Source organism: Pocillopora verrucosa, chromosome 8 (genome assembly GCF_036669915.1).
Source record: "Pocillopora verrucosa isolate sample1 chromosome 8, ASM3666991v2, whole genome shotgun sequence".
Lineage (NCBI taxonomy): Eukaryota > Metazoa > Cnidaria > Anthozoa > Scleractinia > Pocilloporidae > Pocillopora > Pocillopora verrucosa.
In genome coordinates, this window is record NC_089319.1 from 21,327,349 (window position 1) to 21,345,720 (window position 18,372).

The window sequence follows — 18,372 nt, forward strand, 5'->3', positions numbered from 1 at the left end:
CTCAATCAATCACATGCTAGACTGGAATCAATCTCAACTTAGTCACTCATGTCTAGTGCTTTGGGATTACTGTTTTGATTTTACTTCAGCAACTTAATGACTCCTTGTGCGATATTGTACTTTGCTTTGACAGGACATTTTAATAACTTGGGTTTTGGTTATACAACGCGCACTACTCGAAAAGCGCTTAAGAAGAACAAACGAGAGGTTTTTCTTAATGCCGGCGATGCAGTCGGATACGTAATGAGAAGAGCTGAGCCTTAACCCTTTACACCCTAACATCAGTTTGCATATTCTCCATACTGTTCTCTATACATTTCCTAAGGTGTCGACAAGGAGAATTTGTTTAACAATCAAGAGCTTCTCTGGCTGATGATCATTTTTCTTATTCTCGTGGCATTTATTTGTAATTCAGGGGTGATATTGTAAGGAGAAATTAGATTCTAGTCACTCTTAGGGGTTTTAAAGGGTTAAATACCATCTACTGAAAATCATACAGCAGGAAAGTGAAGTAGCTTACGGCGCTAAGGACGCGGTTACTTATGATCCCATGAAAACTAGATCATCAAAGTCATAAGTCATCGAATGGCCTGAGAACTGCCACTGTGATTGGTTGGTTCGTCCGCTTCTGCTTGCGACTCCGACAGTTCAGTTTTCATTGGATCAGAAGTGTTTGAGTCAAAGTGATTAAGGAAACAAAATGGAAACGTTCTGTATCTTCTGACTCTAAATCCTTCCATTTCGATTTTTATTGTACGACGCTGCCAACATTTTGAGGCATAACTCACTTAATTTAAGCATTGCACGGACCTGGTTGCAAGCTGAATAATTCTCAGAGCATCTTTCTGTTTTAGGACAAAAGTGTGAAGCAAGAAAGACACCAGCGCTTTGCTCTGACATAATGTTAAACTTCCACCGTTAAGCTCCACGACTTAATCACCTTTCACTATATCAATTGAAGAGAAATTTTAAAATCCTCCTTGCAAATTTATTACATATCGTCAAAAAGGCTGTTGTGTTAAAAATTGATTACATGTCGTCAAAAAAGCTGTTGTACTAATCGTGGTAGTGAAGTGCTATCGCTTGACTCACGATGAGATCACTTCCAATGTCAATCGCAATCAGGTAGACTGACTGCGCGTCACCTTATGAAAGACTGACATGATATTTCCACAGAAAATTTCCGCTCTACTTAATACCTGGTTAAACAATAAAAAATTTTACAAAGTAGTCGAGCATTTTCTTCATCCATGATTCAACTTTAAATGCGACAATCACCATGCTATTACGAGGAAGATTTACTTATGTGTCTAAAACACTGTTCCTTCCAATCAGTTGGTACAAAAGAATCCTTCACCGGGCTTGTTCCTGTTTAAGACGCTCTCCAATACTTCAACACCATTTAATCCTTCATCGCGCTGACAGCTGGGCAGTTGGGATGTGAAGGCTGTAAAAAATATAAAACAGAAAGAAAATCAGTAAAAAATAAAGAATTTTGTTTTCGTTTTGAAATGAGCCTGAGACGAATTGGAAGAGTCGAACCCCACACCTGCGGATTTCGCGCGCGGATGCTCTACCACTCGGCTGCAGATAACTAATTGGTAACCTAAGGTGTATGGGGGGCTCAAATGTGACAAGAACCTTGCATACTGCTAGGATTAGCATCATCAAAGCACCACGTGTAAACTGCGAATAGGAGAGATAATACCAACCAAGCTAAAAGTTACCGTTCGCAAATCATTTCATTCCGCACTGTAAACAGTAGTCTAAATTACCGCAGCGCTACTAACCCTTCTGATTTCGAAAAACCTCAACTTAAAACCTGGCTCCATGAGCAGAGTGGTACTTGTCGTAAATGAAAGCTAATTCAGTTTGATGATTGAAGAAAACAACTCCCACTTTAAGCCAAACTTAAATTAAAAATTGGTCCAGGCTTTCAAAATTCTAGTTTTAGCACAGCATAGACTCTCCCAGCATGTGTAAGCCTTTAACCCCTTAGAGTGACCAGCTTCTAATTTCTCCTTACAATATCACCCCTGAATCAAACATGAAAGTCACGAGAATCAAGGAAATGATCACCAACTTATAAAGCTCTTGATGTTTAACAAATTCTCCCGGTCAGTGCTTCAGGAAATGTAGAGAGAACATTAGGGAGAATATGCATACTGATGTTATGGTGTAAAGGGTATTTACTCTTAAGAATCTAAATGACTTACCCTCTGTCAAGCGTCTTCTAACATCAAATCCTGTCAAGGACTGCGCTTACGTCATTGCGGTCACTAACCGCAGAAGATTCCAAGTCCTTACTTGCCAGGATGTAACACACAAGTCCTCCTCTGCTGCACTGCAGTTTGGTCCAGTTCAATTGAAACAAGTCCCTCCCGTTGACTTCTTAGCCAAGTTCTTAAACTACATCCAACCAGTGGCTCGCCTTCTGTCACAAGGCTTGCAGCGCTTTTTCCTCCACGAGAAATTTAGAATCAGACACAGTCTCCACCCCCGTCAACGTAGCTGTTGAATGTAGACACTGACGCGTTGTTCCAGGTCAGGTTTCCAGTCTTCTGTAATTATAATCACTGAATGTACAAGTGCGACCACAACCTCATGTTTGGATACTCAGTCGGTGTTGAGAATGTTCAAAACATGTGCTTTTCGCTAAGCCACGCTCATTTAGGGTTTTTCATTGCTCTCACTAAACAAGTTAACTTCAAGAAAAGTTTTGATCGACGATGCGATCCTTGACGAAGCTTGACACAATTTGTTTATCCAGTCTTCGTATGAATTAGTGTGGTTGTTTAGTGTAAGGTTTAATGTGGCAAGTGACGTGGTCTGTGCCACAACACTCCTCAGATTACCCATGCAGTCTCCACGCATGTCACTGTGGTTGTTGACTGTAATACTCAGCGTGGTTATCGACGTGTTTTGTGCCAAATCACTTCCCAGTTCGCCCATCCAGTCTCCACTCATGTTACTGTAGTTGTTCAATGTAATACTCAGCGTGGTTATCGACGTGCTGTGTGCCAAACTACTTCCCAGTTCGCCCATCCAGTCTCCACTCACGTAACTGTAGCTGTTGATTGTAATACTCAGCGTGGTTATCGACGTGCTTTGTGCCAAACTACTTCCCAGTAGGCCCATCCAGTCTCCACCCATGTTACTGTAGCTGTTGACTGTAATACTCAGCGTGGTTATCGACGTGTTTTGTGCCAGATCACTTCCCAGTTCGCCCATCCAGACTCCCCTCTCGGGACTGTAGCTGCTGACTGTAATACTAAACGTGGTTATCGTCGTGTTTTCTGCCAAACCCCTTCCCAGTTTGCCCATCCAGTCTCCACTCGTGTAACTGTTGCTGTTGAGTGTAATACTCAGCGTGGTTATCGACGTGTTTTGTGCCAAACCACTTCTCAATTCCCAAATCCAGTCTTCACTCATGTAACTGTAGCTGTTGACTGTAATACTCAGCGTGGTTATCGACGTGTTTTGTGCCAAACCACTTCTCAATTCGCCCATCCAGTGTCCATTCCTGTCATTGCAGCTGTTGAATGTAATACTCAGCGTGGTTATCGACGTGTTGCGTGCCAAACCCCTTCCCAATGCGCCCATCCAGTATCCACCCATGTCATTGTAGTTGTTGACTGTAATACTCAGCGTGGTTATCGACGCGTTTTGTGCCAAACCACTTGTCAATTCGCACATCCAGTGTCCACTCATGTCATTGTAGTTGTTGACTGTAATACTCAGCATGGTTATCGACGTGCCTTGTGCCAAACTTCTTCCCAGTTCGTCTATCCACTCTCCACTCATATGACTGTGGTTGTCGACTGTAATACTCAGCGTGGTTATCGACGTGTTTTGTGCCAAACCACTTGTCAATTCTCCCATCCAGTGTCCACTCATGTCATTGTAGTTGTTGACTGTAATACTCAGCGTGGTTATCGACGTGTTGTGTGCCAAACCACTTCCCAGTTCGCCTATCCACTCTCCACTCATATAACTGTGGTTGTCGACTGTAATACTCAGCGTGGTTATCGACGTGTTTTGCGCCAAACCACTCCAAAGACCACCCATCCAGCCCTCACTCATGCCACTGCAGTTGTTGAATGAGAGGTGTAATGTAGTAAGTGACACGAATTTCGCCAAAAAGTCACTAACACTTCGTCCCCAGTCCTCCTCACTTGAGTAAATGGGGCTATCAAAGTTCATACTCACTTTACTTACACGTGAGCAGATAGTCTCGACGTTTGTAAATGCTGCTATTAATGACGAAGAATCGACTACAGATAACTCAACTTCTTCGCATACTTCGTCAACTGTCCTTACGTCATGGACATTTAAAGTAGACGAAAATTTTTGATTGCATGTTAGGGCTTCAAGAGTGCTCTCTCCGTCTCTTGTCACCTCTCCCCTAATGTTGATACTCAAGTTGGACAATGACTTAACTTTATCAAAGTTCTGAACCAAACAGGTAGCAACACCATCTGTTACTCTTCCATGGATACTCAAATTAACGCAGGAAACTCTTGAGGCTATCAGGAGTTTGCATAAATCACTTGCTCCAGTGCAACTCAACTCTCCCCACATCTTTACAGTAAGTGAGTGAAGTTTCAACACGCCAAGTTTTTCTTCAAGTAGAAGAGGACGAAGACAGGCTACCTGCGAAGTTGATATTTTGCTGACTACATCCGGCTCAATTGTAAGAGACAGAGATGACTTTTTAGCAACATAGAGAGCTTCACAAATGTTTATCCAATTCTCGGGGAGTTCTCCGAACACTTTTAAGACCAGTGACCTTAAAGTACTATTTTCTACAACACCCTTTTTCAACGAAATGAAAGCAGAGCAGCTGACGCTTCCACATACAGTCAATGTGAGGGATTTTAAGTGCGGATCAGCAGCAAGTCCTTCAGCGACAAAAGTCGCCAATAAATCGTGCATGTTTCCATAAATAGTGAGGCTAAAAGATTGAAGTGATCTGTTCCTTAACAAATTGTTCAAAGCCACCATACTACTTTTCCTTACTGAGCCACTGATCTCCAGCACAACAGATGTCAGCGGTGTATCTCCAGACAATCCTTTTTCAAGAATAGTAGCCCAATGCTCACCTAACTCCCCCGGTAGTTTTAAAGTCACGGTTTGCAGTGTTTTTTTGCGGCTAAATTGTCACCAAGAGCAGCAGCCTCCTCAGGGAAAAAGGGTCTACTTATTTGAAGAGTAAAGGAATGTAAAGATGAGTTCACTTGAAGTGCGTTACACACAAGGTCACGTATTGGTACTGTAAAAACTTCAGAAAAAAAGACAATAGTTTCTAGCCTGGAGTAAGAGGTTAGAAACTCGTCAACAGAGCGAAGATGCAGTAGAAACATTTCAAAATATACAGTAAGATGAATAGGCAATTGTAATAGTAAGAAGTTCTTGCAAGCATTTGCAACTCTTAGAACACCTTCAGATGGTTTACTTCCGGTCTTAAAGGCTACTGACTGTGGAAAAGGGATAAAGGAACAAAGAGTCATTGCCATTTGTTCTGCTTCTCCGCTTTCACTGAAACACTCAGTGAAGAAAGTCGCCTCTTGCTCAGTACACTTTAGCCAGTTCCAGCATTTGACCTTAAGATTCTCGCCAATCTGTCTACACAGATTACAAGTAGCCTCACCCAGTATGCCAGACACAAAGATAAACACTTGGTTGTATTTTCTTGTGATGTCATCAAAGCTCAACTTCAAATCCTGAAAGACATTAAGCTTCTCTTCCAGTAGCTTGTGTGCCAGATATAATGCCGCCAAGTACTCTTGAAAAGTCTTGTGGAAAAAGTGATATTCGTGCTGAGGGTTAATCTTCTTCGCACTGGCCTCTTTAAATACCAAACCAAGTTTACGAGCTGCCAAAGGTTTCTTTCTTCTTTCAAATTCTGCCAACTTTTCTTCTCGAAACGAAAACCGGTCGTTTTGCAGACACCTCCACGCTAACTGCCCCAATGCTAGTAAACTATCTTTAAATTGTTCCTCTAGAGCTTTGTCATCAGCAGCGGCTTTTACATTGTTTTTGGCACAAAACCTTCGCAGAAGGCAACCAACAATAACGTGATAAAGTTCGGTTCGAGAAGATGGTAGATTCCCTTCATAATCCTCAAAAACAACACAGAGAAGAAGCAGATTCAATGGATTTCTCGGGAGTGCATGTAGGAAGGTATTTTCCCGGATGGACTGAATAAGCTTTTCTCCCTTTGCTACATGATGACTAAAGTGCTTTCTGATGTACTTAAAGGATTCTACTTCCGTGAACCCTTCAATTTGCAGAAGAACGTCAAAGTCAACCTTCTGTCGCACTTCAATTCCTTTTTCTTGACGAGATGTCGCCAAAACATAGCAAAGTGGTAACATTCTTCTATTAAGTAACTTATCCACGTGACTTTTACCTTTTTCCGGAAGCTCATCCAGGCCATCTAAAATCACCAAAATGTTCTCCTGGTTGTGAGCATCTTTGATGTAATCTAACAGCTTTTCCTTGACCTTTCCCTCCATAGGGAGTAGCTGATCAACAATGGCATCTATTACATCTCCACAAATGTCTCGACATTTCAGCAGCAACAAAAGTTTGAAAACTGGAAAAGCAGATTCACTTGGGATTTTTTGGTTAGCCCAGTCATGAGAAATTTTAAGACAAAAAGTTGTCTTTCCAATTCCAGGGCTTCCCTCTACGAGCACCATAGAATCGTCACCTTTGTTGAGAGTTTTAAAGATGTCAAACATGTTCACTGTTCTGTCTTCCAATCTAAAGTCTGTTTTTCTTCTCGACACTATTGACAAATTTGTGTAAACATCACCAAGAGGTGGCTTAAAGGTGTTCTCCCAAAGAAGCGGTTTTAGAAGAGATCTTCTGTTATACTCAGCTCTGAGATGTTTTCTAATCACAGAAAGGTCACGATCTAGGGAAATAGTATGAAAACATAAAGGTTAACTTCTGTACATGTTTCATGTAACTTTTTTTAAGGATTAAACTCAGAATGGAGAAGAGTTTTCAGGCTATTTGCAGATGCCATGTGATTGCTAGCACAAATTATGAATATGATTCATACATTTAAAACAAAACATTTACAGAGTTAACCTCGAATAACTGAGACTGAAAAAGCATAACTAAATTCAAGTTAACAAACACAGAGGCCATGAACCAGTGGAAATGGCCAAAACATAAATAGGAAACATCTCCACTTGTTAACTTTCAAGAATTTATAATTGATTTTAACTCTAATTAAACCAGCTATTTGTCATTTCATAAACTTTGGTGCGCAAAGATAATAATTCAAATTATAGCTAGCTACAGTGTATAAACATTAACCACTTCAACAGAATATCATGGAAATTTCAGAGGATATACATCTGGTCTGTTGTGGAGGATGCCTCACAAATCATTTTTGAAAGAATTTGATAAGACTTTCAATTGGTCAAAAAATTAATTAGGGTATGGAGCTTATCCCAATTTCTACAACTCAAAGCTGTAGAAATTACTGATTACCTTTGCGGTACATGCCACCTGTCAATTCTTTTCTTGGTCTCTTACAAGCCTGACTTGTATCAGCAACAGATGTTAGCCCCTTATCTCTGACTGGCTTGACTAACCTGCTTCCTGATGAACCTACATGTGATAAACCAAACTCATAATTGATTTTAACTCTATTTTAATCAGCTATTTATCATTTCAAAAAATTTTGGTGTGCAAAGATTATCATATTCAAATTATAGCTAGCTACAGCATATACACATTAGCCACTTCAACTGAATATCATGGAAATTTCAGAGGATATACATCTGATATGTTGTGGAGGATGCCACACAAATCATTTTTGAAAGAATCTGATAAGACTTTTAATTGGTCAAAAAATTAATAAGGGTATGGAGTTTATCCCAATTTCTACAACTCAAAGCTGTAGAAATTACTGATTACCTTTGTGGTATGTGCCATCTGTCAATTCTTTTCTTGGTCTCTTACAAGCCTGACTTGTATCAGCAACAGATGTTAGCCCCTTATTTCTGACTGGCTTGGCTAACCTGCTTCCTGATGAACCTACTTGTGATAAACCGAATTCATAATTGATTTTAACTCTAATTCAATCAGCTATTTACCATATTTCATAGATGTTGGTGTGCAAAGATAATCATTCAAATTATAACTAGCTAGAGTGTATAAACATTAACCACTTCAACAGAATATCATGGAAATTTCAGAGGATATACATCTAGTATGTCTTGAATAATTTTTGAAAGAATTTGATAAGATTTTCAATTAGTCAAAAAAACAAATGAGGGTATGGAGCTTATCCCAATTTCTACAACTCAAAACAACCAAGGGGATTGTAAATTTTCCTACTGGAAATAATGCTACTTCATTGCAAGTTACCCCTCCCCATGTGAACCAAACAGTTAACTAGTTTTATATAAATGTAAAACCTTGATGGAGGCAGACATCTTGGGAAAAAAAAAGTGTCAATCTGAAGTACAGTCTCCCAGATAGATTACTTACTAACAATGTTGTACACACCTACATATAGGCATATAGGTGACCAATAATATATATATATATATATATATATATATATATATATATATATATATATATAATTATTTGAAAACATCAACTGTCTAGGGAGTGACAAGAACATGCTGTTACATGTTGCAAAAGTATATTGAAGTAGCAGTACTAATAACAACTCATTGTTTTATTGTAACAGCAAAAAAAAGTCATAGTGAAAGATAACTTTTACCAAAGGCAAGTGTCTCCATCTTTTTCACAAGGACAGTACAAGGCTTCTCCCACTCATAAGCTTTTGCATAATGTTCACGAAGAAGCTTTGCTTCTGAAAGGCGAACTTTCCTACGTTTCCGACGAACATCTCTGATCTCCTTGGCCCAGTCTTTAGGATCTTCTGAGTCTACCACACACTGCGGACCTAAAGGCACTTCCTTCAGAGCTTCTCCGAGTCCTGAATTACCACTGACAAGTACAGGCAGACCAGCAGATAACGCTTCAAGACCAGGCAATCCAAAACCTTCAGTCCTAGATGGCATTATGGCAAGATCCACCTCACAGAACATGTTGGCTAGTACTTCTTTGTTGTCATTAAAGCTGCGAACAATTAGCTGATTACAACTGATGCCATGCTGAAGCAGCTTCTCTGCTATTTCCTCGCCTTTATCTCTTGGTGAATAAAGAAACTTCAGTTGGTAGGATGCATCTTTTAATTCAGCAATTGCTCTGGCAGCCATGTTGAACCCCTTAACATTGAAATCTTCACAGCTGTCACCACTTCCAATCACTAAAACACAGAATGTTTTCCTTTCGTCAGTGGTTTGTGCTACATTCAAAAATTCAGAGAAAACACCTGGGGTGAGATCTAAAATGGTTTTCTCTTCTTTAGCAGAACAAAGGAAGCGTTTGTAGGCCTCTGCCACTTTAGGTCCTATTGCTACAACCTCATCGGCCATCTTACAGAGTTTTATTTCTGTTTGCTGAAGTTTTTCTCCTTCTGAAATGTTCTTGTACATTCCCACTTCTTCATGAACTCTGTGAACAACTTGAATCCATCTGCAGTCCTGATTCTTCTTTATAAGTGGAATTTGTTTGCCAAGATGCACTCCATGTCCTATGATACAGTCTACATCATGGTTTCTGGGTAAAGACGACAACCAAAAAATTGGTTCATGGCCTGTCAATTCATCTGCCTCAATGAGCTGAATTTTGTGACTCGCAGCATTTCTCTTGTCCTCTTCACTGCACTTAGGAAGAAACACACTAACTTCCACATTAGGATGCTTAGCTAACTGTATAGCAAGCTTTCTACTGATAGTTGAGACTTCTCTATCAGTTGATGATCTCCACTCACTACTCAGCAAAGTGACTTTCAGTCTCCTGTTTTGCTGGCCTTCCTGTGATGAAGAGGCTTCATTTGGAGTGGCCAAATCCTTCAAGGGCAAAACAGCACAGATTTAGAATAGCTCTCTTCATTGCAATAATAAAATATATTTCAAATTAACAAATAAAAGTTATAATATAGGTGACATATTTTTTGTCATTTGTGAAGTAACAATGGCCAAGAGAACGTGGAGAGAAAATAGAAAAGCACATGCTCAGTTTATTTGTGTGTAATTCATAGTTGTTCATCAATTATTTACAAAGCAAAGGAGCACAACATTGGCAACAAGGATAAGAATGGAATTCACAAAGCATAAGCACAGCACAAGATGTCTTTGAACACAAATGGAGCTTCAAAGCCAATTCCCAAGTTTGATTGTCACTTGGAGCCTGCTTTGTTGGGGCCATGATGGAATTATTTGAAGATGGTAAAGATCTAATTATTAATGAAGGTAAAAACATAAACACAAAACAATGAAGAACAGCAATGCTATTCCATTTAACAGGCCCACATGTCCTAGACATCTTCTCTAAACTTGTGAACCCTGGAAAGATGGATGGTGACATTTGGCTCTGCATAGATGTGTAAGGTTATCAATAGAAGATGGGCTGTCACACAACATAAATGGCCCCAAGGTTTTTAACAAGCTATAATCAGCGTTAAAGTTAGTTGACAGATTGTGTTTGCAAACTTCTATTTATGTGTAAAATGACACTCCTGTCTTTACCAAACACTGAATCATTGACAGGACCCCCCTTCCCCCATTCAATGTTGCCTGTATGTAGCTGGAGGTTTGTGGAATCAGGAGACAACATTGTTTTGGGGGGAAGAGGGGCAAATAGCTTGACTCAACATGGCAGCTAAAGCAGAACATGACTGTAGCAGGAACATTTCCATACCTTGATGAGAATGCATCAACCAGGGTTGTCATAGATGTAAGTCTTGCTGGCCTCAGAGCCAAATGTAAATGCAAAATGCAAATGGTGTGTGGGTGCCCATTTGCTGAGCAAGCCACAGCCTCAGAGTGTAAATGTTAATACTTCCAGACTGAGATAGAAGCCCTTGCCCTTTTTGGGCCTTAAAGAAGTACCATGGTAACATGCAAATTTTTATGAAATTAAATTTGATCTGGCAACTGATCACAAACTAGAAGTGATCTATGGGCCCTGTTCCAAATCCTGTTGAAAGACAAAATGCCTTCCTAATGAAGAGGACCTGCATTACCCAAGCTGTAGAAGCAAAGATAGGTGAGTATGTAGCGAGGTATTGATCTGATTGTCAATTCTCTCCTCTTGCTGCTACACAATTCCTTGTAAATTAGTTACAAAAATTTGGTGTAAGATTAAGATAAAAACTTCTTCCTGATATGTTTGAGTATTCTCATTAACTGTTTGCCAGAAAACATATGGATATCATAGGGAGAAGTTACATGTTGGTCACTTCTTGGAGTTAAAGGGTTAAAAGGAAGATGGGAGCAAAATTGCCAGAGCTACATGCTGATTGCCACATATAGACTTGTTAGGGTAAAAGAAAAGACTAAAGCATATACAGACAAGGCTAAAAACACCAAACAATCTGATATTCAATTTGGTGATCGAGTGCTAGTGAAAGACAAAATGACAAATTCTCCACACCATTCAATCCAATGTAATCCCAAGTGGTTAGCAAGACTGGCAACAGTGTCATTATAAAAACTCCAAGTGGGACCCAATACTCGAGAAATACTTCCCATGTGGAGAAATTTGGGATAGATGATCCTGCATCTACATTTGAAACACTATCTGTCAGCCAGATGAAATTAGAGCACCCACAACAAAACCAGGTTGAGCTGCAAGTGAATTAATACCCATGGCATCCACCACTCTGCTGCATGAACCTCCTTCAAGGAATACCCCATTAACACAAGCAAATAGAATGGAAACAAGGCAGTTCCCATCTGTTCAGATCTTGCAATTGATGGAGCAACAGTGCCTGGCACGCAAGCAACACCAAGCTATGAAAGACCTCAGAGATAGAGGAGGCTTCTGAGAGATTCAGGTACAAGAACTTTGTCTTGCAATGATGAACTGATCATTTAAATTTTAAAAATTCATTGAAATTGAAGAACAAAGTGATAGATAACTTTGTGACTTTGTGATTAAGTTTTGTTAAGGACATCTATGGGGAGATATACTGACAAAGTAGAAAGTTACAGGAGTAAAGAAGTAATTAAGCCACTCACACCTGCTTGGGACATAAATGTCTACAGCAAGTGTTGACAGAAAAATGTCCCTTTAGATACTTTAAGTGAGTTTCTCATTGAATAACTGTACAATTAAATATTGTAAGATCCTCACAGTTATGAATAGTTTGTCCTTGATCAAGAATCTGCAAGGACTGACTTTCAAGATAAACAGTGAGACACAAAGGTGTAAATGTTGTGCCTAAATTTACAGGAAAAAGGGTTCCACTTGTACAAAAATCTCATCCTCATAGCTTCATAATTAAATTTATGAGTCATTAGTTTTACCTTTGATGGTCCAGACATCACAGGAAACCTTTAATATTGAATGCAACTGCTGAAAAGAAAAAATTACAATGTCTTAATTAACTTCACTTCACTTAACACAAAAAAAGCCTTTTAGGTTACATATTCACAAAACAGGCAGTCTGAGACTGCAGGTGGCTACTGATATAGAATTGGACAAAAATGGAGAAGGTAGAAGGTAGTTTTGCAGAAGATTTGTATTAAATGCAAGCATGCAAAGTAAGAAAGCCTGCCACATCCCATATATTCATGGGTATGCCTCAATTAGCATTTGCTATCTGCGGGTCAAAGGAATATCTTGTAAACATGCAAGAAAATAAAAACAAAAGTGAAAAGTGAAGAGTGAAGTGGTTAACAAGAGAAAGATGATTCAAGAATATTGTGACTAGTTGACGTTAAACCAGTAACTTAATAATAACAAATAATCATGTGAACAATAATGAAAATCCTAGAAATAGTACAAGTAATAATTAAGAGGGACTCGCTTGAAAGCCTCATGGTTCTTTTATTCTCTACGCCCCAATAACAATTAAGGTTACTTCCCACTTTCATGGGTGTTCATTAAGAGAAAATTTGTATACGCTCTAGTTTCACTAAAATCTTAGCAAATTATATATCAGAAGAAAGCTTAATAACTACAGTTTAGGATAAAAATATAATTTGAGCGAGCTTTCCTTTTAGAGAGTGTCAGGAGCTGGTAGGAATATGAAATGACTGAGGGTTCTTCCATTGAATTTATGGAGTATTGGATACCACAGCACAACCAAAATGGCTGCACAGTCTTATTCAAAAGGCATCACTCAACAAAAGTGTGTCAGGCTTTTCCCATATTCTGATTGGTTGTCTAGATATCAGCATCTAAAGTTGGAGTAGCTAAAATTATGTGAGGCATGTTGCATAAATGGATGCCACAGGAAAAACATTTCCTTCATTATTATTCTTGGAATGTTTGGGGGAAATTTTACGAAAATTGGTCAAATCTAAATGCCCTATAAATTCCCTCAGAGCAAATGTATTCCTCCCAAAATCAAATGCAAGATTTTAGCTCATAAAGGTTTGCAAACAACTCGTGCCACGCCACAAGATTATCTCGCCTTCTAAAACTGCAAACAAATGGGACAACAGGACACCTGGTGTCAATAACAATGGATTAAGATTTCCTGGGAAAAGTAACCCATAGCAGGCCTTTATCCTTTATCACTCAGTGGAGCATTGAGGAGGACAACACAATAATAAGAAAACTTGCCAAAGACAAAGGAAAAACCCATGACAAAGATGGAAAAACTGGAAAATGTGCTAAGAAGCAAGACAACAAATTGACAAACAGCTTTCAAAATTACAATTTGAGGCAATTGCTAATGTTTTTGTATCAAGGCTGGTACTTGCATAAAGAAAAGGAAAAAAAGTTGTGGAGTACCACAGGGATCAGGTACTTGGCCCTCTGTTGTTTTTATTATATGTAAATGATTTTCATTGCTGCTCAGATATCTTTGAATTTCATCTCTTTGCAGATGATGCAAATTTGTTTTATAAAAGTAAAACTTTCTCTATGCTAGAATCAAACATAAATGTTGAATTAAATAATATTCACATATGGCTCTGTGCTAATAAGCTCTCACTTAATGTAGAAAAGTCAAATTTTGTAATTTTCCATGCACCTAAAAAAAAACTTGAATGTCAAAATTTCATGCTGGCTATAGATAATAAGGAACTTAAGTGAGAGTTCTGTATAAGGTATCTGGGCATCCTAATTGATTCACACTTGAATTGGAAACACCATATTGATTGCATTGTTAAGAAAATTAGAAGAAGCACTGGTATCCTCTCTAAACTTCGTTATTATGTTGGCCTAGATATTTTATTAAGCTTATATTATGCACTTATATATCCTTTTATGACCTATGGAATAATTATCTGGGGAAATACCTATAAGACCACTCTTCAACCAATTTTCATTTTACAAAAAAGAGCTATGCGATTAACTACCTTTTCTAGATTTGATGAGCACTCTAGTACTTTATTTAAATCTCTTGAAATTATAAAATTCCTAGACCTAGGAACTTTTCATTTAGCAATCTTTATGTATAAATATCATAATCAATTATTGTCATCAGTCTTTAGTTCTTTTTTTAGTAAAATTTTGCAAATCCATACCTATAATACAATAATAAACAGTGTTATTATCTTCCAAAAGCAAGAACAAATTTTGCAAATCCATACCTATAATACAATAATAAACAGTCTTATTATCTTCCAAAAGCAAGAACAAATTATGGTATATTCAATATCAGATTTCAAGGTCCATCAGTATGGAATTCCATTGACGAAGATATAAAATTATCTTCATTGTCTTTGTTTAAAAAGAAAGTAAAGCAGCAATTTATCAAAGATTACTAGACATCTGTATTGTCTGTGTAACTTTAAAATGGAAATAATATTGTTTTACAATGTATGAATTTTAGTCTCTTTAATATACTGGTAGTTTACCTTTGTGTGCGTTTCTGTATCTCTTTGTTATTGTGTCCCTGACCTAAACATTTAAACATCTTTTCTTTCAACTGGCTGCCTGGCATTTTTAACTCTTGGGTTATTTCGGGCAGCCAGCGCCCCTATCATTGTCTGTACTATTATTATAAATTTTTCTTTCTTGTATATTTTGGGGTGAAAAAATAAAGTTGTTGTTGTGTTGTTGTTGTTGCTTTCTTTCTCACTTCGGGCCTGTTTTTTATTTTTTTTTTTCCAAGGACTTTCTTCTGCTTTTGATTTTTCCATGAGCAAAGATTTTTCCATAAACAAAGAGTTTCCATGAGTGAATTTTGTAAAGTGCACAATGTAAACAAAATATGAAAATAACATGAAAATCAAGCCCCAACACGAGCAGTTACAGCAAAAATTCCCCCAGGGGACTTGTCCAGGTCAGAGATTATGACTTATTATTATTAACTTTTATTTGAAAATATGTTTTTCTAAATAACTCAGGTGCTTTTACAGATTTCAGATATTTTTTTATGGAAACATTAGGCTTAATGTTTGAACTCAGTTTTTTTCAAATAAAAGAAAAATCAATTTTTTCAGCCTCTGAAGGTGGGAATTAACTAAATGCTTGGTGTTTATGGTTCAAGTTTCAGTTGATTTGGGGTGTATCATATGCTGTTCAAGGTAACTAGCTGTTTGAAGGTGACATATAGCATCTGCATAAAATACTTAAGTCAATGTTCCATTGTTTTCTAGACAATAAATTTTCCTCTTCCTTTTTGGTTGTTTGACGAACAAGCCCAAAAGATGTCAATGAATCCTCTAATCACAATATTGCAAGCCAAAATGACAATTTCTAACTAAAACAGTATAAAATATGTCATGCACTTCACTACAAAGGGTCTTTGATTCCTAACAAGTAAAGTTTTATCTCTGGCAAACAATTTGTGATCTGGGTTACCAAGAAGGTTGCCCTTCGAATTCTGTTTGACATCCAGTTATATCCTTTTCTGATTATTGCAAACAAGTGGTTACTCCATAAGAACTTACTGAAACTTCAACATATTTTCATATCGGGGAACTAACAATACATAAATAAAACATGAAAACTTACCACATTTCGTTATACGGCTTGTTTAGGATCGTTAATCCAGACATATCCGAGTGAGATGACTGACTCTCTAAACCTTAAAAACAATCACAGGCCACATTGTGATAAGATTACAAAGGACTATTGAAAAGTAAAGGACAATTTGAGTCATTTTAAATATTCTGGATTGATCTGTTGTTTTCTGACTCATTTGCTTGAGAGTCAAAATGATTCATGAATTGTGAATAAGCAGACAAGAGTATAGCTACTGGTGTACTGGCAAATTGCCAGTGGAACAAACCTAACAGTCAAAGCTATAAATTCCACATCCCTAGTAATTCTTGTGCTACGTAAACCTTCTTGTTCTTCCAAAATACCACAAGAGGCTTAGATTAAGAAAAAGCCTTCCCACTTTTCACTTTGACATTTCCGACATAGCTTGGTAAAACGACCAGAGCCCTCGGCGAAGTCAAGTTATCAGAGCAGCACTGACAAACATCATGCGATCCAACCAGCAGTGATTTCAAACACGTTTTCCCGCGAGAGACATTCGAAATGACTCCAATAAATGTACGATTACTGAGCAAGATATCTCCCCTCATGTGGAACCTTTCCACGAAACCAACAAACATAAGCGTTCAGAATTACCTTCGATCAGCAGATGGATCACGGACAACGCAAGCCGCTCAAAAAACAAAAGTTGCATCAGCTCAAGAATCTTCGCTCACTGCCATGCTGACGGCCTTGCCAGACAATGACGGACACTTCACGTAAAGATTCTGAATCACCCCATAATAAAAGATATATGTAAAAGTAAAATTAACTCCAGTCAAATAACGCGTCTTTAGAATGGCGCAAGTTCGCTTTACCACCCACATCGATGGGCATTCCCAGAGTTCCCAGGGGACTTTCGGTTTCCAAAAATGGAGTGAAACATAAAAGATAGACCTAGAGATTGGACACTGGGGCGGAAGGATCGTGGAACTCCTACAGCCCTTACAAAATCTTCCGTCTGTTTTTAAATAGAAATAAAGCGAAACGATTAAAGTTTACGCAAAAAACTTTAAGATAAACACTCTATCTACTGCTAAGTACCAAACAAGTTCTCGATTAATTTTCCCTTTCACCCGCAAGGGTCCCACCAATTTAGTGAATAGACTTAAAAAGCAGGTAGGATTGCATAATCCAGTTCTCTTCTCCAAAATTTTAACATGTAAAAGCACAACTTTTGATTTAACTGATTGTGCAAGCGGTGTGTGTCTGTGCGTGAGGGGGAGGGGGGTGAATCGAAATTTTTTTTTGCCCGAAAGCCCTTGGCATATCAAAGAATCAGAACTAGGCGAGTTGAAACAAAGTCTGTTGTGGGAGCAATTCGAAAATAGGAAATGTACCCAAAGTCTTCTTTTTCATGGTGTCATGGGCAGATGAAGTCCCCAAGAAGGTGAATCAGCGAAAAACATACCATTTTCAATGGAGGGTCTATGAAAGAGAGGGGAAAGAATGGTTAATGGATAGTTACCTTTCAATCATCGTTTAACCCTTCAATTCCCATGAGTGACAAAGACAGAATTTCTCCTTACATTATCAATACAAAGTCAAGAAGACAAGTGATGAGAACCAAGAAAAGTATCAAATAGAGGATTATTAGTTGATCCAATACCAAATTCTCAGAAGTAACATGAGAAGAATTGTATAGCAGACAGTAAGGAGAATTAATTAAAAGATCTTGGGGGTTAAAGGGTCAATGTACTTCTCCATTATGAAACAAACTTTATCACCCGAGCTTAAAGTTTTCACAACTTAGAAAAAATTAATAAATAAGTCACTGGCAGAGATAGGCTAATGGGGTGATGTCTGTGAAGTAAATTTCAACCGGAATACGAAACTACTCTGAACTGCATCGGTTTTACCTTAACTCTTTAATCCTCAACATCAGTATCCAGATTCTCCATACTCTTCTCCGTGCATTTCCTTTGGTACTGACAAGGAGAATTTGTTTAACAATCAAAACCTCTTAAGTTGGCGATCATTTTCTTTTTTTCTCGGGATCTTAACGAATGATTCAGCAATACTATTGTTAGGAGAAATTAGATGCTGATCACTCTCAGGGTTTAAAGGATTAACGCACTATTTCTCCAGAAACTACGCACCACTCTCTCAATCAATCAGATGCTAGACTGGAACCAATTTCCTCTTAGTCACTCGTGTCTAGTGCTTTGGGATGACTGTTTTGATTTTACTTCAGCAACTTAATGACTCCTTGTGTGATATTGTATTTTGCTTTGACTGGATATTTTAATAACTTAGGTTTTGGTTATACAACGCGCACTACTCGGAAAGCGCTTAAGAAGAACAAACGAGAGGTTTTTCTTAATG

At 38.2% G+C, this 18,372-nt stretch overlaps 1 protein-coding gene across 1 annotated transcript; it reads right to left on the reverse strand.

Annotated features, from left to right (window-relative positions):
* Nucleotides 1-701: 701 nt before the first annotated feature.
* Nucleotides 702-16,853, reverse strand: LOC131780029 (uncharacterized). The gene is given in 9 exon segments (XM_066170643.1): nt 702-1,447; nt 2,217-5,147; nt 5,150-6,922; nt 7,510-7,629; nt 7,939-8,058; nt 8,756-9,953; nt 12,414-12,462; nt 16,021-16,093; nt 16,645-16,853. Coding segments are annotated over 6 exon segments (5,706 nt in total). The 5' UTR covers nt 12,432-12,462; nt 16,021-16,093; nt 16,645-16,853; the 3' UTR covers nt 702-1,447; nt 2,217-2,670.
* Nucleotides 16,854-18,372: the final 1,519 nt, after the last annotated feature.